The 20,747-nt window shown below is 33.3% G+C and overlaps 1 protein-coding gene and 1 long non-coding RNA gene across 5 annotated transcripts in view; one reads left to right on the plus strand and one right to left on the minus strand.

Moving 5' to 3' along the window:
* yl (Putative vitellogenin receptor yl) overlaps positions 1–18,441 on the plus strand; it is a 38,106-nt gene extending 19,665 nt beyond the window's left edge. For all 3 annotated transcript variants that reach the window (XM_087348873.1, XM_087348874.1, XM_087348875.1), the window contains exons 19-36: positions 587–739; positions 1,344–1,465; positions 1,800–1,924; positions 2,410–2,600; positions 3,117–3,221; positions 3,300–3,410; positions 4,507–4,723; positions 5,562–5,743; positions 6,838–6,954; positions 7,316–7,558; positions 8,321–8,473; positions 9,066–9,303; positions 10,635–10,872; positions 11,831–12,014; positions 14,383–14,507; positions 15,026–15,219; positions 16,557–16,680; positions 17,936–18,441. In XM_087348873.1, coding sequence (XP_087204999.1) covers positions 587–739; positions 1,344–1,465; positions 1,800–1,924; positions 2,410–2,600; positions 3,117–3,221; positions 3,300–3,410; positions 4,507–4,723; positions 5,562–5,743; positions 6,838–6,954; positions 7,316–7,558; positions 8,321–8,473; positions 9,066–9,303; positions 10,635–10,872; positions 11,831–12,014; positions 14,383–14,507; positions 15,026–15,219; positions 16,557–16,680; positions 17,936–18,097 — 2,984 coding nt within the window. In that variant the 3' untranslated portion in view covers positions 18,098–18,441. The remainder of the gene's footprint in view (positions 1–586; positions 740–1,343; positions 1,466–1,799; positions 1,925–2,409; positions 2,601–3,116; positions 3,222–3,299; positions 3,411–4,506; positions 4,724–5,561; positions 5,744–6,837; positions 6,955–7,315; positions 7,559–8,320; positions 8,474–9,065; positions 9,304–10,634; positions 10,873–11,830; positions 12,015–14,382; positions 14,508–15,025; positions 15,220–16,556; positions 16,681–17,935) is intronic.
* On the minus strand, positions 5,774–20,745 carry LOC147873904 (uncharacterized). Of its 2 annotated transcripts, XR_015535181.1 has the most exons (3): positions 18,802–20,107; positions 14,316–14,519; positions 5,774–7,595 (listed from the first exon to the last, which is right to left on the minus strand). It is a non-coding gene; the product is annotated as an uncharacterized LOC147873904 (long non-coding RNA). The 2 variants fall into 2 exon arrangements; XR_015535180.1 differs by lacking the exon at positions 5,774–7,595 and having other exon boundaries at positions 10,962–14,519; positions 18,802–20,745.
* Positions 20,746–20,747: the final 2 nt, after the last annotated feature.

Genomic DNA, 20,747 nt, shown 5'->3' on the forward strand with positions numbered 1-20,747 from the left:
ATGAAAAGAATGAGTTTAATTAAATGATATTAAGAAAATATATTTTTTGCATATACTGGGGATACTGGGAACAACCCTTTATCAAGTGCCTGAGCACTGCGGGTCCCAAATTTTCGTTGGCTTGATCTATAGACATTCGGGACGAGGGATCGGCCCGACGCAAGGCCTCTACCTGTACATAGGACAGCACAACACAGAAAAACGCGGACAAACATCCATGGCTTGAGTGGGATTCGAACCCACAGTCCCAGTGACCAAGCAGCACAAGGACCACACCTCAGACTGTGCGGCCACTGCGGACCCCTTTTTGCATATTTAAACTGGAAATGTCAGCTAACAATGAGATAATAGCTCTAGGAACTGATTACAACATGGAGAAATACTGTATGAAGAAACTTCAGACACAATTTATGATTACATTTTATTACCTGTGCAAAGGATTTAGGAAATGGAAGAGTGAAAACAGTTTTAAAATGCATGAATCTATTTTGGTTAGGTCCAAGTCATTAATATAAGCATTAGTCCTGAAAATGTGATGATCAGAGGTCTTGAGTTTATAGTGTCCAACCATTTTATTTTTTGACAGGTATGGATCAGCATGTATTCAAGACAGACCTTGGTACTCCTTTTGATATTGCATCACTAACTCATGATATCTTCTGGACAAACTTAGGATCTTCTTACATATATTGGTCTGACAAATACTATAGCCATAGTAGTTTAAAACGAGTCCTCGTTGGTGAGTATTTTTATTTGTTCTTTGAACAAGCTTAAGTGTAGGGTGATAATACCCCAATTTTCCTTTCTAATTGGGGGTTTAAAGCACTCTAATTTTGAAATCCATGTTAATGGAATAAATTTTGAATAGTCAGGGACTTGGAAAAGGTTACTTTATTAGATTATTATTTGCAGGAAATCATGTTAAGGTATAAATTAGTTAAGAAATTAAGGTGTAAGGATTCATGGATACATAAATTGTGGAAGAGGAACTTGCAAAATATGTTATGGGGACACAATCCTGGAGGTTAACTGCAGTGAAAAAATATCAGAGTTAATTTATGTATGTGAAGAAAGAAAAATAAGCTTAAGGTAGTTGGCCAAAAATACAAATGTTACAACTTATAATTGTTTATCGAAAAACAGTAAGTGTTGTAAAGAAAGGAAGTTGCATTGTTGCTCACTGTTCTTAGTCAACAACGTGTGGTTTATAGACAAAGTTGGCCAGATATAATAATAGTTTGGTTATGTTCATAAATAAGTGTAGAAATGTATCCAGTCTCAAATCATTTGGCGTTATTACTGCACAGATAATGCCTTGAGCCTGGACTTTTACTTCATTTTAGATGTGCATGGTGTAGAACTGAAATTGGTAGCAGTTCGTGGTGTCCGTAGTAAACCAGACCATCGTTGTCACAAACATAATGGAGGATGCAGTCATATATGTGCCGTTTCCCTCAAACGCACAGTAAGTCAAGACATTTTAATTTTGTGGATTTATCCTGTAACCAGACATGAGGTTTTGAAAACTGAAAGGGTGTAGTCATTTGGACCACTTCAAGTTCAGGATGATGAAACAATTTTTTTCTTCCCCTTAGAACAGTGGTGCTCAACTTGCAGGTCATAACCTCCAACATGTACTTGAAAATGTTTTATTAGAAGCAGTTGATTATGAACAAATGAACATTGATAAAATTGATTGTGCATAAGAAACGTTTTCCAATATTGCAATTGATGACCTAACAGTTGTTACAAATCTAGTCTGCCTTCTAACTTACGAGGTATTCTTCCATTTTTTGCAGGTGTGTTTATGTCCAGTTGGACTAAAGCTGAATCATGACAAAAGAACATGTTCTGCACCTATCCGTTGTTCTGGAGGTATGTTCAAATGCAAGAGTGACAACTTCTGCATTCCCAGCATGATGAGGTACGTCAGGAATGGGTGAATTAGTGATGCAAGGATAAATTGCATTTGTCATCTAACAATGACTGTATCATATTTCAAACTTACGAAGCAGTATTAGGATGCTAGATAGAAAATTACAGTATATAGCTTGTGGCAGACCATTTTAAAATTATAATATTTTTGCCATTAATAGCATCTAGTTAATTGCAAGTTAAACTATGATTTACAGTGCAGCATATATGAAATTCTGAAAGTTCCTCAGATTTTAAATGGGGATTTATGTGAAGTTCATCTGCACAGTGCATAGGAACTTTGTTATAGAGTTTTAACAGATGGAGTATGTTATAAAAATTATACCTTTATTTATTTCAATAAATTTCATAATTCATTACATGGAAAATTTGGATCCTGAGCTAAATGCGTTTGTGTATAAACTTTAATGTAATTCTTGAACTGTATTTAAGATATGTAATGCATTGTGATTAACACTGATCATAATTTTTTAGGTGTGATGGAAAACGTGACTGCCCAAATAGTGGTGAAGATGAACTGAACTGTCACTCCAGAAAGTGTTTAGATAACCAGTTCCGTTGTGATAATGGACAGTGTATTTCAATTGGTAAAAAGTGCAATGGTGATGTGGACTGTTCAGATGAAAGTGATGAACTTGGCTGTGAGTCGAAAGAGTGTAACAAAGGTAACTGATTTTTCATTAACAGTTAGTTTCGTGGATTCTAGACTTGGAGTAGATGAAACATTAGTCTCCATTTACATAAGGAGTCAGGGTAGCTGTCGGCATAGTGACTAGGCTATGTATGGGCTAGGATGACTCGGGTTCAGTTGTAGGCAGGACAGGATTTTTCTCTTAGCCACAACATCCAGACCGATACTGGGGCCCACCCAACCTCCTATCTAGCAGGCACCAGGTTCTTTCCTTAGAGAAAATGTGGCCAAAGCATGAAGCTCACTACTCACCCGAGCTGAGGTTAAGAATATGTGATGTATACCTAAACACTTAGTCTACATTGTATGGTGGTTAGTTAAGTACCAGGGGCAACTTTACCTTATCATACCTTACCATTTATATAAGAACTTGGAGTATTGTCTTACAATTTGATCATAGTAACTCAAATTTTACTTTTATTTATTAATTCATTCTGGAAGGCAGTCCTCTACACTGTTTATTGTATTACTTACAATTAAATGTTGTCAGATTTGCAGTTTGAGTGTGCATCTGGTGACTGCATTGACAAGATCTTGCACTGTGATGGTTCTGCAGATTGTAAGGATGGTTCAGATGAAGAAGACTGTCATGAAGGTAAGAAGGTAAATTGCATTTTTAACAAGCTTAATTTTACAGCATAAAACAGGATCTGACGTTTTGGTTTCCTTACAGCAACATGTCTACCAGAGGAATTCAGGTGTGATATTGGTCAATGCATTCCAAAGAAGTGGTTATGTGATGGGCAGTCAGACTGTGCAGATGCTTCAGACGAACATAAATGTGGTATGTTACTCAGCATTATGTAAGTTATGAGGGAATTCATGTATACAGTGTAAGTAAAGAAACAAAACAGAATGAAGTTACTGACAACTTTATATTCATTCACTTACTGAATGGCGCAGGAATCTTCATATTAGTTTTAGATTATAATGGAGTGTTATGTTATGATTGAATTAAATATTAGCCACCTCCACACAAAAAAATATATATTTGTAAGCCTGTAATATTGATTTGTTGTGTGAAGATGGGTAATAATATTATTTATACTGCTAAGCAAAACATGCTTTGTATCACCACCATAATTCAGGAATAATCTTTTAGCATATACTGAATTTTGAGAAAATTATCTCCTATTTGGATACCTGTCATCTCTCAAGAAATCCAAGGTGGGCATCGAGTTTCAAGTTAATATTCTTGTGTATTTATTCCCACCTTTTGTGAGTTTTTGTCTTTTGGCTTTATTCGTGTTTATGAATTTTGTTTTCTACATACTATTCTTTTACGTCCCACGGATGGATGGTGTGGTTATGCCTTTTTATTCTGGGACTTTCACTTTTTAATTTGTCCGGAGATAGGGATTAGCTCTATCTAGTGGGCCCAACTGAGTAGGAACCTGAAGACAGAGATAGAGCCCCATCTCCGAAACGTCGTTTTAAGTTTTTTACGTTTTATTACTAGACGATGGATAATATCCAAGTAAATTTTTATTCATTTGAGAAAATTGTTTAACAAATAGGGGCTATTTACTTTTAGGAAACAGGGTAGTGTTAGTCTGAAGGAATGGAAGGAAAAAAATTAAAGCAAATGTAAAACTTTTATTCAAATTAGTAAATCATGAATAGGTTTCACTACTATCTTGTGTATGGAGTAAATGCTATACAGATCAAAAACTTGTACGGGCATGCCTTTGGAAGTTGAAATCCACCATCACTGTTATCATTTTCTATATCATTTACCTGAAAATGCTATTTAAATAGGATACATATATTATTTTGGATACCACTGCTGAATTTATTGTCCTCATTCACCTGTGATGTTGCATGAACACCTCCTTTGTAATTTGTGTACTTCAAAAATCCACCTTACAATTTTATTTCAGCTTCTGTTACATGTGGATCTAAGGCATTTACCTGTAGTAATGGTCGCTGCATAGACAAGCATCTTCTTTGTAATGGTGTGGATGACTGTGGAGACAGATCAGATGAAGAGCCCTGTAAAATCACAGATCTACACCTTCCCGTAACATCATGTTATCCTGGGGAATTAACATGCAGTGCATATGAAAATGTAACACTCTGTGTTCCTATAACAGCTAGGTAAGTCATGATCAGGTTTAGCACTTACGCTTCTGTGTATCTCAACTGATAGCGGAAACTGAAGATTCAACACTATGACCAACACCACAGCTTGGTACCAGGCTTTATCCTGAGACAGTTCCATATCTCACTCACTCGTGCATGATGAAATTTCCTGTATTACCTGCTTGTGAATGCTGTTCTGATAATGTCCAAATATTCTTCTGAGCATGTTATTTTTCAGCAATAATTCATGTATTTTCCTTAAAGTATATGTTTCACAGCCACACAAAGTAGTTAGAAATAACATTTGTGATCTCAAAGTGTTATAAGTATTATTAGTTTTGAACTGAATAATAAGCATTTCCTGAATTAATTTCATTATGAATCTTACATATATTTGCTGTTTTCCCAGATAAATTTTTAATTCTTACATTTTATGTGATATAGTTATAGGTTTGTTGCCAAGTTTGGTTTCATATCATGGTTAAACTACCATATTTTTCTCTCATATTGGTTAACTGCAAAATAATTTAATCAGTAGTAAATTCATTACAACAAAATTTGTTGCATTAATAACTTATTTTGTATACAAATGGCAGTATCTGGCTTAGAAGAATTTTGGCTAGAATTTTTTATGAAGCTGATAAGAGATTGCTTAGAAATCGCTTCAATCATCATAGTCATTGGACAGTGTGTTAACAAATCCAGTATTACGAGGTAACATCATCAGTGATAAGCACTACTACTTTGAATTGTTCATGGAATTGAAAACAATCCTTTCATTAGAATAAATATTAACTTAATGCAACAGAATGCAGGTTATACCAGTGTGTAAACTGTAATTGAAATGTTTCAGATGCAATGGTTCAGCTGAATGTCCATTGAAAGATGATGAGAAAGATTGTGAAACTTGTCTGGAATCTGAATTCCAGTGCTACAATGGAAAGTGCATTCAGGATGACTGGGTATGTGATGGAACAAATGACTGTGGTGATGATTCAGATGAGGACAATTGTCATACTCCACCAGTATCTGAAGGTAAACATCAGTGTACATTTATTATTTCAATTCATTTCAATTCATTTATTAAAGTGCTTGACAACAGCCTAAAAGGCCAATAACAGCCAAGCACTAACAACAATACAAATCTTACAATACTAAAGCAAACAAACAATGAACTGAATATATAAAGTACAATATTAATTTATTGCAAAATAATTAATAAGTAAATGAGCTAAATGTTATGGATAAGTAAATTAAAAATTAAATTTAAATCAGTTCAAATTTGGACAAACAACATACAAAATAAAATATTATACTAAATAAATAATAAAAAAGAACAATGATTATTGTTTAAAGAGCTGACTGACATCAGTAAGCAAAATAGGATCTTTGTTAATGATGTCGATGCTCCTACAGACTGCATTGGCAGCAGAAACACATCTGGCAGAGGGACTAGCCTTGAAATTACATTGTACAATAAAGGTAGAGTAGTCTCTGATAGACCTACTGGGTACACAGAGACTAACTGTATCAAAAACAGATGAGCAACTAATTTTGCCTTTAAAAACATTAACGAGGAAAAGCGCATCCAAAAGCTTCCTCCTTAAATGCAACGATAAAAAATTTAATCTGACTGATATATCATAATTATAGGCACATATGCCATTAAAGAATCTAGTGTAACATAGAGCTACAAATTTCCTTTGAATCCTTTCCAGTTTAAAGGAGTCAGTGTTAGTGATAGAGTTCCAAACAACGGATGCATACTCAATTTTAGAACGGACTAGGGTACTGTACAAAACCAAAAGGCTATCAATAGTGGAGAAGGAAGAAGTAATGAACCGAATCAAGCCAAGTATTTTTAGGCTTTGTGAGAATATGTAGTTAATGTGCTGATGAAAATAAAGCTTACAGTCCAATAGAACACTGAACAAATACCTTTATTTGTATGAGCAGTAGTTATTACAGCCATTTTATTACTACTATCACTACCAGTACTAGCTGGAGCTATTACAATACTATTAACTGATCGAAACTTAAACACATCTTTTTTTGATCCAGCAGGAGGGGGGATTATGAACCATATGATAATTTAAATGATACCTGTATGAATATTTAATTATTTTTAGGAACTTCTGGTCCATGTTTCGAGTATTCCTGCAATGATGGGGGATGTGTTTCAATGTCCTTTGTATGCAACAAACAAAAAAACTGCCATGATGGTTCAGATGAGGGTGGTCAATGTGGTATGTATGATTTATAATATAAATGACTATAAAAATGTATCAGTATTTTTCATGCAAAAATTTTAATGTAGCAACTAATATTACAAGTGGCACTTTTTAAACCTATAACTGCATGTTTGGTGATAAAAATGAAGATTTTGTTGTGTTTGTGAAGAAAATGGTAGTTTTGAATATTTTATCTGGCCCACCCATTAGAGATAACAGGTCACGTGAGTGTTTGATAAGCATTCTCCATTTACAATAGTATGTATAGTGTAATTTTGCATGAGTTTCTGAAAACAACAATGTAAAGAGAAAGGTGGTGGAAATATACCTGGCAATCTTGACAAAAATTAAATTTCCTTCAATTCATTGACTGCAGATTCATCATGTGGCAAAGGATCACCCTGTGAAGACATTTGCCATCCCACACCTCGAGGTCCAAAATGTAACTGTTCAATAGGATATGTGTTGCTGAGTGATGGAGCAAAGTGTGGAGATATAGATGAATGTGAGAGCCATGATGCATGTGCTCAGATGTGCACTAATACACGTGGCAGTTTCGTGTGTTCTTGTGATCCTGGTTTTCAGCTTCGATCAGATCGTGTATCTTGTAAAGCAGCTGGTAAGTTAAAACACGTTTTCCAGCGTAATTGATACCACTGAAATACAAGACAAGATGTTCATCACTTCTGCTAAAATATTTTAGAACTGTTAGACATGTTGCTAAATAATGAACAAATAAATATGGGTTATACTTAAATTCACTCTGAAGTGTTTTTGAAAACTACAGTGAACTTTAGTATTTATTTCTTTTAATGAAACTTCAGTTTCAACTTCCCTATTACTTATCTGCTAAAGGGGCTCCAGCAATCTATACAAATTATTCTTGAAGTTCTTGAATATGTTTTATGATTAATGTAAGCTACCCCTTGCATAATAGCTAGTGTCTGTTATGCTTGACTCTATGTGTTTGACATTTGTGCAATGTGGAAAAATTAAAAGCAGTAAGGATGATCTGGGATTTGGCACCAATTCCCAGAATCACATCAATTGAAATTAAGTTTTGATGGTGGTTTCTCTGGTAGCAGAAAGCGTAAAGGAGGCTGCGGTGATGTCTGGCAACATTTGTTTGGTGGGAATCTGAAGTTGGGTGGTTAATTTAGTGTCTGTGTGTTTGGTAGTAATCTGGCTTCATTCACTGTGAAAATGTTTTCATATTTAACTTATTTTATAAACAAATGTTTTGTACTTTCAATGCAATTTCTGAAGATAATACTGCAAGAAATTGTATTACTGTTAAACACAAGAAAGGTTCATTCCCATCAACGTCAATGAGTCATACTACCCTAGTATCTGACATAATATGATTATAAATTGTTCACAGGAGAAGCAATGGAGTTCATATTTTCAGCAGGGTATCATATTAGAAAAATGTCGCGTGACCTTCGCTTCACAGATGTAGTGTACCCTGACGCTGAACTTCAAGTTACTGGCCTGGATGTGGACTCAGCACTAAGTAGAGTTTACTGGAGTACAGGTAATAATTTTACTATTGAGCTGAACGTGATGATGATCTAACACACATTACTGTATTTGGTGGACATTGTGTTAACCATAACATCTTCTTCTTCTTCTTCATCTTCTAACGTCACTAATTTTTATCTGCAATAATGGAGAAGGTATAGAGCCAAATTTATAGTGACAAAAAATTCAAGGACATCTTAAAGGTGGAATTAAGTACAAATGACATAAAAAAAGAAAGTATCTATGACAAGTTTGAAATATAACAAAAAAATCTGAGAAACTAAAATCAATATAGTGAAGGATGGGAATAATATACTTTGTTTTCTACAGAATAACTTGAAAATTTAGTGTATTATTTTTGTTTACAAAATGATAAAATAAATCTTGCACACATCATAAAGAACATAATTTTATACATCATTCTGTTAGAAAGATTAGCTCCATTGTTGGCTGAAATTGCTTGGGTGATCGATGTAGGTTTTGACATACCAGGTCTTTGCTATCATCAAATATGTTAATTTGAATATGTTGGGATCTGTTTCCTTTGTGTTATAATTATTCTGGGATGTCAGTATGTAATTATTAATTTTAACCTTTGTATACAGATGTAGCAGGAACAATTTATCGGCTGTCACTGCTTGGTGGCGAAAGAGTTTATGTGACTGGTGTTGGAAGTCCAGGTGATATCGCTGTTGACTGGGTCACACAAAATGTATACTACGTTCAAAAGTCTGCTATTCAAACAATAAGAGTGTGCCACTTGGATGAGCAAAGTTATGCAATAGTGACATATGTGGAACATGGTTTTGCTGTAACCAAACTTGCCGTGGATCCCACTGCCGGGTGAGTTGTTAAAGTGCCTCTGTGTGGTGATGGTAGTGCTGTGTGACTGATATTGTAATGTCCATTGTTAAACTGTACACCTTTCTGCAGTGGAGTTAAATGTTTCATAAAATGGTACAAGTGTACAAGCAGGAGTGAATTTTATTTTACATTATTCAAAAAGAGTCGGGAAGGAATTCCTAGCAATTAAGGTTAGGTCTTTTATATCATTACTGGGGGTCATCAGTATAGATTTTGACATAATAGTTAAACTACTGTAATTGATAAGTATGGTTGTATTTGAAGGGTGGAGGGGTGAGGGTTATAAATAGTATGTTCTTAGGAGTAGATAAGAATGTTACACTACATTTATTGTGGTGGTGTGAGTTCAGAAATAACTAATGGCATGCAACCTATAGTCACTCCTCTTGCAGTCCCCATTCTTCTTCACCCTGCTTCATTCCTGGGACACATAATTCCCACACAGTACTGATTACCTTTTCTGTTCTCAGATACTGAGGTAAGAAATTAGAGTACAATGTGACAGGAGAATCAGTTTAAAAAAATCCTTGTAACTTTGGAGAAAAATTTTATGCAACAGCCTCATTGTACTTGGTATGTCCATGAAACTGGTTTGGCCAAGTATAATGTGTTTAGAAGATACCTACAGTAAACTCTGTAAAGATTAAAATTTGTTTGATACATTTTCTATACAGAATGATTTGAAATAAGGAAATGATATATCACCACTATCTTTCAACTTTGCTTAAGAATATGCCATTAGTAAGGTATATATGTTGTTTTACTATGTAGTCTTCATTGTATATAAATGTTTCAGATTAATATGAACATGGAATACAGAAGTAGCATGCATGAAAAGCATAAAATACAGATATGATAATCAGATTTTAAAAATTTGTTCATTAGTATTTCAGTCCATATTGTAAAATGACAACCAAAAAATTCAGCTATGTGCATAGCTGCATCTGACAGCTGTAATTAATTTTTTGATAACAAAACTTTAGATTCCCCAAAACACATATAATTTATTGACCAACTGATTAACTGTGAGCTGCTTAAAGACCCTGCACCGTGGGCCAGAAGACTGCAGAATATAACCACCTAAAAGACCAGTCTAAATATATTGTTAATTTATTGGGCAAAGATATATGTACAATAATTAAAAACACAATTTTTGAGGCTAGTAAGATACAGGTCTAGAATAAACACACAAAACTATGTTCCTATCTTGTCACCAGAATGCATGGCAAAATTATGATATGAAGATAGTTAATAAAGGCATAGCTAAGTTCAAATTTCATAGGGTATGTTTGATTTTTACATTGTTCCAGATATTTGTTTTGGGCAGAGGTAAGCAACTGGGCTTTTGACAAGCCCTCAAGCGATGTGTTTCGTTCTGACCTTGCTGGCAGAAACAGAAAGCATCTATCAATAAACCATTTCATGGTGGCAAGTGGTCTAACATTCGATCTGGTGCGGAGAATATTATATGTAGCTGATCAACACAGACACACAATTGAGTGTATGGACTATGAAGGAACGGATATGCATACTGTTGTGAGTGGTGAGGTAAGACTTAGACACTAAATGGTTTTAATTTGAAATTTGATACCCACTGATCTCATCAATGACTGCTTTACAGTAACCTCTTACTGGCATAAAATATGAATTTCTTTTTATTGGTACAATATCTAGAACATGAACTTCACACATGATTTAATCGTGCTATATAAATGAACATCGCAACACACAAAATCTTTGTCTTAATTTTGTGACCTCGTAGAATATTGAGTTTATAAGTTCTGAACCATAGCTTATACTAAAAATCATTTCACAATTTGTTTTATTTCATTATGTTACCATCTTTAAAATTGATACTGATAGAATAAGTGTTGAATTGCTAATAGATGTCAAATCTGCGAGTTATAAATAACACTTGGTTTTATTGTATCCTATTGCATAATGCAATATCACTTGTGTTAGTAGGTCTATTAGCTGTAGCTGATGTGACAGTAGGCAGTGTGAATGTTTAATTGTGGCATGATTCAAAAGGCATAATAACTTTATATTTGCATATTTCCTCGTTGTTTTTCAATACATCGAAAGTCAAACATTGACATTCTCAAGACATAAATGTTGCATCTGAATTAGTTATACAATGTGTATTATGCCCTTAGAATTAACTGTTCTGAGTGATGATTTTCTTTTTGGTCTTTATTCCATTTAATTATTGGCATCTATTGACAAGTCTGCTTGGTGCCAAAACCCAGATCCTCCTCCACCACTATGAAAATGTCAAGTATCTAGAGTGTTCCGAGTGTTCTTGTATGCTGATCTTAATTTCAATGTTAGTATCCTGATTAATTTTGCCAGTTTCAAATAAAATTTATAACAGTCTAAGTTATGTTTCTTGAACCTGCCTATTTCACATCATCAGCATGTTTTCTGATATCATGACTTCATTGTAATTTCCTTACTGTTTTGCATTTGAAATTATCTTAATCTGAGTGCCTTATAATTGTTTCAGCATGTGCAAAATCCCATTGACTTGGCCCTGTTTGAAGGAACTCTTTATTGGTTGAAAGCTGGAACAGGGGAGCTAACCAGTTATAAATTATATGGACCACGTGAAAGACGAATTGGAAAACGACAACTGTATGTTTATAATACAGAACATTTCACAATCCTGCAGTCAGCCATGCAACCTACAGGTGAAGTATTTATTGAACTTACAGTATGCAACCAGATCACATGGTTAGTCATTTTCTTTTGCCTCCAGTACCTAGCTTGTCGTAAAAATAATTTGTTGCTGCTGTGTGATATATCTATTATAATTAATGAACATTGTCAAATACGTATCAGTCTGTCTGCATCTCACATAGTAATTATTTTTATTATGTTTGGGCTATTATATATTTTATGCCATTAGTATGTCTTCAACTCGAGTTGGGATGAATTGAAACTAATTGCTTGTCAGCTGTTAGTCTATTTTGACCTAGACAATTTATTACAAAGAACACAAATACCATGCTAGAAGCTATTGTGTATTAGTCCAGAAAGAAGTTTAGAGAATACTAGTTATATGTCCATCTCTCAACATCAAAATACAGGATAAAATCATAAAGCTTAAGCTACTGGGAAGATACACTGAAATTACATTTATGATTATATTAAGAGCAGGTACATACTGGAAATGCTTGTTACTATTTTGGTATAGAATCCACCTTGTGATGTCCTAACAAACATCCTAAGATCCGTAAAATGTGTATGGAAAAAACCATTTTACCAGTTTGAGCATGAAACTATGCTTTCACTATAATAAAAATGTTTCAGAATTGTGCAAAGAAAGATATTTGGATCTAAGAAAGATGGAGCAACAGACTGTTAAGATAAAATATATAACGAAAATGTTATAATTATGTCTAAGTGATATTGTTATGGTGATTAAATCATGAAGTATGCAATGCATATAAAATTTTGGATTGAAAATCTCGAGGAGACCCTACATGATGCAGCTGGGGTGTATGTAGGATATTAGCTGGACATTAGAGAAATGCTGTCAAGTTACTGGCTAAATTATAGTGATAAGGAAAGAATCTTACAGTGGGTTTCTTGAGAATGTGATGATGCAAATTTGTGGTCTTCCAAAAGTAGGAAACTTCTTGACCAACTGAATAATTAGATTCCTGAATAAGATAGTGTAATTGCGTCATATTGTGAATATTCTAACAATTATTTATTTTAATCCGTCTTATCACAATATTTAAAATTCCTTATAATTAAGATAATAAAATATCATTGATGTTCCATATCGATTGATCGATTTACATTTTGGAACATATACACAACATGTTTCAGTTTTTATAAAACCATCATCAGGTTAAAATATCTACGAACTTAAAACTCAAATATGATTCCATTTGGTGATGTTTCATTACGTTTGTTTTTTCATTTTTTGGGCGAGGTGTTGTCTTTTCTTAAATTGTTTTTTTTAATTTTTTTAAATTTTTTAAAGGCGAGGTGTTGTCTTTTCTTAAATTTTTATCAGATGTACATATCGGTCAAAGATGTAGGAGTGTACATCTGATAAAAATTTAAGAAAAGACAACACCTCGCCCAAAAATGAAAAAACAAACGTAATGAAACATCACCAAATGGAATCATATTTGAGTTTTAAGTTCGTAGATATTTTACACCTGATGATGGTTTTATAAAAACTGAAACATGTTGTGTATATGTTCCAAAATGTAAATCGATCAATCGATATGGAACATCAATGATATTTTATTATCTTAATTATAAGGAATTTTAAATATTGTGATAAGACTGATTAAAATAAATAATTGTTAGATTCCTGAAGATGATTCTATACTGTGTGATTAATGTAGGCAGCTATAATTTAATCTTCTTCCCAACTTTCTTCTATATCTTTTAGTTTCTTGATTTAAATTTTGAACATGCCTTTTGTTTGTGGACTTGTAATATGTCTTTAATGTCTTTTATATGTATTTAAAATTGACTTTTTTCCTGTGTAATTATATTGAAGGCATCTAGTTGTAAGTTTCCACACTGTGTAATCATATAAGTGATTACCAACAGTTCAAAGAAATTGCTGCCTCCATCTACAGGATTGAATTTATGAAACCGAGATAGGTATGTCAGAGGGTACAGGTCGAGGGACATAAGCTATGCCAATCAGAGCCAGGTATAGGGGAGAGGAGACAGAATCCTGTTTGGATCAATAGTAAACTGCAAAGGGAAAAGGCCCTGTTCAGTTTTTGAATTCCCTCAGGCTTTGAATGAGAGGATTTCATCTGTTAAGGGAGGGGAACTATCTTCCAATTCTCGTGTTGCTTTAGAGTAACATCCTATTCCAAATAAAATGTTAGAAGTTCTCTGAAATTGTATCCTTTGTTACAGTCCTAAAATGTGTGTGGAATGTTTCTCTTTGAAAGCTAAGTCTGTTTTTGTACTGAAGAAAAAAGCTAGATAAAGAAAATAGAGGATCTTACAGTTAATTCTCAATTCTATGCTTGACACGTGATTGTAGAGTTATATTTTTAATGCTCAATATTTCAGTTCCAAATCCATGTGCTGACCACTTGTGCACTGAGATGTGTGTGTTAAATGCTGGTGGAACTGCTGCCTGCTTGTGTGCTGATGGAACCAAAGTTGAAATGAAAGAACTGTGCCCATTGCCAGAGGTAAATGGTCATCTGTAAAATTGGAAAATGTTGAAGATGGAACATTAGACATCAAATTTTGCCAGTGCTTATGAAAATCTACTTATGAAACACTGAAAATATTGCATCAGACTTTTGACCATGCAGTTTCCCTTTTCTTGAAAAGGGATTGTTCGAGGCATTTGCTTCAACAGCAAATAAGTTACTGTTGTGACTAAAGATGCTGTGCTTGTTATCCAGTCAGAGCATTACTAGAATTGCTTTCACAAATTGTACCAACACTGATGAAAATTTATGGATCGAGGAAAATATCTTAAGTGGCAGTGTCTAGGTTGAGTCCACAATTTTCCTAACTGTACCATGTTTGTGAAGTCACAAGACTCACTTTTAAAAAATTAAGACAATGGTGATAATTAAAAAGTCTTACACAAGAGAGCTTTAGTAATACATAGTGTTGAAAGAACTTGATACCTTATTAATACAGTGTCTTTAGTGTTTGGATTTTAAAATTACTATTTGACATGTGCATCATGTTGCAGGAAATTGATGCATTTGGAAGCCCAGTGTTCCATAACGGTGTTAATCAAACTGACAAACAAAATGTACAGGAAACTACAGGCCATTCAAGTACTGGAGTTATTGTGGGGATTATTATTGCTGTAATTGTTTTATCATTAGGAGCATTCTACTACTATAAAAAGTTTTGGCGCAAAGGAATAAGGCCAGACTTCAGGTAAAATTTACTTATATACTTGCACATATAGTAAAACTTAGCTGCAGTGTTTCATTCCAAAAGACCTAACATACAGAACTGATAAAAGACTGGGCTTTATATGCACATTTCTGTAAAGGTTAGGTTTGTCTATTGAAAACTAATAAAAAAATAATGTGCATGCTGTTGCTCTTTTGTCCTTTCTAAAGTAGCCCCCAAAATACCATTTGGATCATTGTTGCTGGAGTCTATGAAAGTTGGCGAAGCAGCTGTGGTGTCATTTTGTGAAATGCTTTATAATTTGCCATGATAATCTTTATGCAGTGAACATTTATTGCCTATTTAAGTCATGAGAATTAAAAACAAGTTGATAAGAGGTGAGAAATGGAAGTTTGGTACACATATACATACACACACACAGATACAAAGTATCGTATTGTCATACAGTCTCTAGTTCAGTGATTCTTTTTATCAGATCATTGCAGGAGTTCTGAACTTCCTGTGTACATGTTGAGGCTAACACACTTTATAACAACTGTCTTCATTCTTGAAAAATGTATAAGGTCTTTTCTTTCAATGTGCTTAAGATATCCTGGAATCAAACTTTTAAGTCCTTCTGGAAAGTATATATTCATAACTTGGATACTAATTAATTTTCAGTTGATCAGAACCAAACTTCATTATTTGTGTAGAAGCAACTGAGCCAGTAACCATTGTCAGTTATAATTTAGATTGGCGGAGTTTTCTTTTTAACAATCTTGTAATAGTGCCACATAATCTCTATGGTTGTATTGGCATGTAATAAATGAGATAAGAAAAATGTTCGTAGGGGTTCTAAAATATGTCTTCAGACATGTGTTATCTTCTATATAACTTTCACTTTTCAGAAGTTGTATTTTATGGTTATGTACTTATGTTGTTAAATTTGTATATTTTCAAAAAAAATTTGAAGTTTTTAATTGAATTGTGAATAATATCCATTTTAAAAAAAGCTGATAAGAAAACACACATGAACACACACACTGAGGCAAGTTACGTTCTTTGATATTCTTCTACCTACTATTGTAATTGTGAGAATTTCAAATTTTTTTGAGTCGAGCATGATTTGAGGTTTTCTTGGTATTCAAGATAATGATCTTTTGGGTTTTTATGGTGTGTATACTTGGGTAGATGCCAGCACATTGAAAGAAAGTCTGTTTTCTGGGCTGAAGTGGCAATGTTTTCCAATATTCTGGCATCCACCTATGAGTATACATAGTGTCAAGACCAAAAAAAGTTCTTTTAGTTTTAAGCCAGCTTATTATAAAATAGTGAAGTGGTAAAATATACCGCACTGAATATTTTAAATTCTTGTTCAGGCTGCATTTCAAAAATCCAGCATTTGGAATGCATACTAGTGAGGAGGAAGATTTAGAACCACAAATTTTAGTTCCTGGGCAGCATCAATATACAAATCCACTTGAGAGTTCTGCTATTAGTGAGGTAAGTGCTGATATAACTAAATTGTAACCAGATGGAGAAAATAAGTTTTAACAGCTAATATTAGATTTATCAGTTGAAAAAATAAATTATATGGGCATCAGGTTTGTTGATTTCCATCTACAAGACTTAATATATGGTTTATATTGTTTAATAAATTTCAGACTACTGCCAGCTTATATATTTTGTGCGGCCACTGTACAATATTTTTGATATTGTTACCCTGCATGATGAGAAGACTAGAAGTTACATCATTGTTTTATTACCAATTCATCATACTTAAAAATATGGGGAAAATGATAATGCTGTCTCTTAGGAATAACATTTTCTGGGAACAAATTTCAGTTTTTAAGAGAATATAAAAGACATAATTTATTGATGTACTTCATGCAGCATACCTTGCCATTAGATACACTTATATTCCTCAAATCTAAAATAGTAAGTTTGTTCATAAACTTAGAACAGCTGGGCCAGTTTATATATATATATATATATATATATATATATATATATATATATATATATATATATTCAGCATGTTTTACTATTTGTGATTTATATAATGCATCAAAAGTGTCACAGGTCCATGCTCACCTGCAGTAGTTATATTAAACTATGAAGTGGATGTTGTACAACTGTTTTAAGCTTTAAATTCATTAGAATTGACACAGGTTAGGAGCTGGATTGAAAGGTGCTTGAAAGAATAGATTTTTGAATCTGAAAAGAATTCTTTTTTAAATTTCACCAGAATCAAAAAGGAAGAAAGGATTTGCCTTTTGAAACTATCGGGAAAGGAGTGTTTGGCCACACAAATTAAAGCCAAATGTCCATCGCTGGCAGTATTATTAAGGAAATATCTGTTAGATTTGTAACTTCTTGCCTAAGTATACATGTCTCATACCCTCTGATCTAAATTGAAAGGTTTTATTGAAAGTTAATCATGTAGTGATACTTAGCAGTCATTTTACTTGAGAGCCTGAACATTGTCCAGAAATGTTAGATAATGTGGTGGTAACTTCAGTAAATGCTTCAGATTGAAACTGGGCTCAAAGTTATTTATTTTTATGTACTTTGTTTGGTAGTTACTTATTTCAAGAATAATGATGTTTTAAATAAACTTTGATGTTTCTGGATTATTTTATGCCATATGAAGTGCACTTATTTTGTGCTGTGACTAACATACACCTTCCCAACATACGTATTTTGAGAAACCTCTTTGTCTTGAAATTTTTATTATTAATGTTCTCTTTATTTATAGCATCCTGAGAGTGAAGTATTGCTTCACTCATATGATAAAGCACAATCTTCAGTGACTGCACAAATTCCTCAGCAGCATGCAGAGTCTGTAGAATTGGAAGATGAAACAGAAGAAGTCTTTGTACTTGATAGCAAAGACATGACAACACCACTTATTTCCTGAATAATTACTCTTGGCTAAATAGCATCAGAGACTAGTAATTTTTGTAAACCAGTTAGTTCAGAGTATATTTTGATGTATATTTATAAGTTGGTATTTATATTAATTTAATGTATTTTATGCATCTGTTAGAATAGTGTATAAGGAGACTGAATTTGTCTGTGATATTTTATAAGTCTCAAAAATTATGTTATAGATAGATTTGTATAAACATGTATATGTACATATGTCTGTTCTATCATACTAGAGAAAACATTTTTGCAACTGTTTCTGATGAAGATTAATATTTTGTAAAATGCAGATATTCACTGTTGGCAATAACTGACAATATATGTTGAAAAAAAGTATTTGGAATTGCTGATCTTTACCTTGGGAACTAATCTTACTCTGGAAGAAGGAATGGTACTGGCTGCCTATTTGCATATTATGACTGTCCTGTAGTTCCACAAATCCGAGGGTTTATATCTTCAAAAATTAAAAAAAATATTTTTCCTTTCATTTATTCATGCAATACATGTGGTGTTTGGAAAGGTTATAAAGAAGTGTAAAATGTATAAATATTTGTAGTGAGTTTGAGAAGCTTTGTGTTAAAACTTTGGGATAAATAATTACCCCATTTACATTTAATTTAAAACTGTATGCTCAAGTTACTCTGTCTTGATTCAGAACAGTCCCTTGGCATTATAAAAATTTGCTTTGCATCATACCTCAAGTTTTCTGTTCTTGGCAGTGATTTTGTGGCAGCAACATCGATATGAAGGAAGTGAAAGTAGTTTCTGTAAAGCAGAATACAGGCAATGTGTAGTCAAAGCTTGGAGCTTTGTTAAATTTTCTGTGATCTTTTAACTACAGCTTGAACTAATGCCATCTTTATTTCCAAGCCCTTGATTATATGAATTCGTAAAGACAAACCCATAAAGACCTACTACTATAATAGGGCTTATTTAAGATAGAAACAATGGCTATGATAAATACTAGCCCTAGGGTGTGGCAGACTGGAGTTTGTTTGAATATGACCCACATTTAACATGTCACAGGAAATCTTTTGGTTGCATTACTATGTATTTTCAACATATTTGAATAATTGATGTAGTAGAGCCCTCTTCTGCATTCAGAAAAGCCAGTTTAATTTTTTTTATGTGAGATTCAAGATCAAGGTAATAAAATGCATACTAATTCAGCACAAATGGTTAACAACAGCATGATTAATTCTGTGACAGCATGAACATTTCTAGGAATATGCTGTTGAGATGCATTGCATCCAGTGGTTAAAGTATGAAGATATTTAATATTAAAGTTGCTCTGGAATGTGAAAGTTCTTGTTCAGTTGCTATGTGTTGATTTAAAATTGTAGAACAATTTTCAGTGTTAAGAATGTGTAAAGAAAAAGTTTCTTGTGTGTTATCCATCGTCTAATAAAATAATAAAATTGAACGATGTTTTGGAGATGGTATTTTGCTCCAGTGAGTGAGTTAGTAATCTAAGGTTGTAGGATAACATACTTCTGACATTAAGGACTTTCACAAATGTTCAATGACTACTGGATTGTTATTGCCAATGTTGATAGTGCAGAGTAATGGCATTACTGTTTTGTGTTAATTTTCAAACCAGGGTTGTGTGCAGTTAGTACTTAGTGACTTGCATACAACAATATAATATAAATGTTCATTATTTTATGGTCTCCTTTCAACCACATTATGCAGAAATGCAAGAAAGTTCTAACAATTCACTATTACTGTACCGAACATTACTTCTAAAAACTACACTGGGGTATCACATGACATACCTTCCATTTCTAAAGCCATCTCTCAGAAGCCTTGAATTCAATGAATTCAAGGCTTCTGAGATTGATATTAAGAATATGTGTAAATTTACTTCCATACCCCAATCTCCAATAGCATTTATTACTATCTTTTCTTGAGGATATGTGATACTGCTATTAAGGTTTGCAGAATAGTATAGAATAACATACAATAAATGAGCAAGAATTCCTCTTTATATGAATATGGTATTAGAAGTGAGATATTAAAGTTTTTTAAGTAACCTGATACGAATTCATTGTATAATTACTTAGGTGATGCCAAAATTAGCAAATTAATTTCTCTCCATGATTTTGTAAACTCTCTTCAAAATGAACTATGGATAATGGAATGTGATAGCCTTCTCATTGCTTAGGCCATTTCTTCTGGAATTTGTCCACTATCAGGTGCTTAATATTTCCTTGATTTTTTGTTCCTACACAAATGTCAGATGGCCAATGTCTGTCAGCAGAATGTACATTATATTCTATGATGTATATCATTGCTCTGAACTAGTCAGCCCAGATTATCCATGGATAATTTACCAAGTTAGGAGAATCATCACTATTTAATGATTAGGGCGTTTATTCCCCCTATTGATTTGTATGCAGAAGAATAGTTATTTTTGCCGGAATTAATTTTGAAAACAAAATTGTGCATGCATGCAGCTTGGAAGTTTTTTGCATTTGTAAAATTAAAAAAAAGAATATGATTTGGGTCCATAATGTTACATTCAGGGATATTCAACTCTGGCTGACATGATTACACTTTGTTAGGTTAAATTAGATCATATTAGCATAACATAGGCGGGACCCATTTTTGCCCAAGGAGTATAAATGTTGTAAGATTTGAGG

The sequence above is a fragment of the Zootermopsis nevadensis genome, unplaced genomic scaffold (assembly GCF_977971745.1).
Source record: "Zootermopsis nevadensis isolate Lab colony 2312 unplaced genomic scaffold, Znev_1.0 Znev_ptg000013l, whole genome shotgun sequence".
NCBI lineage: Eukaryota > Metazoa > Arthropoda > Insecta > Blattodea > Termopsidae > Zootermopsis > Zootermopsis nevadensis.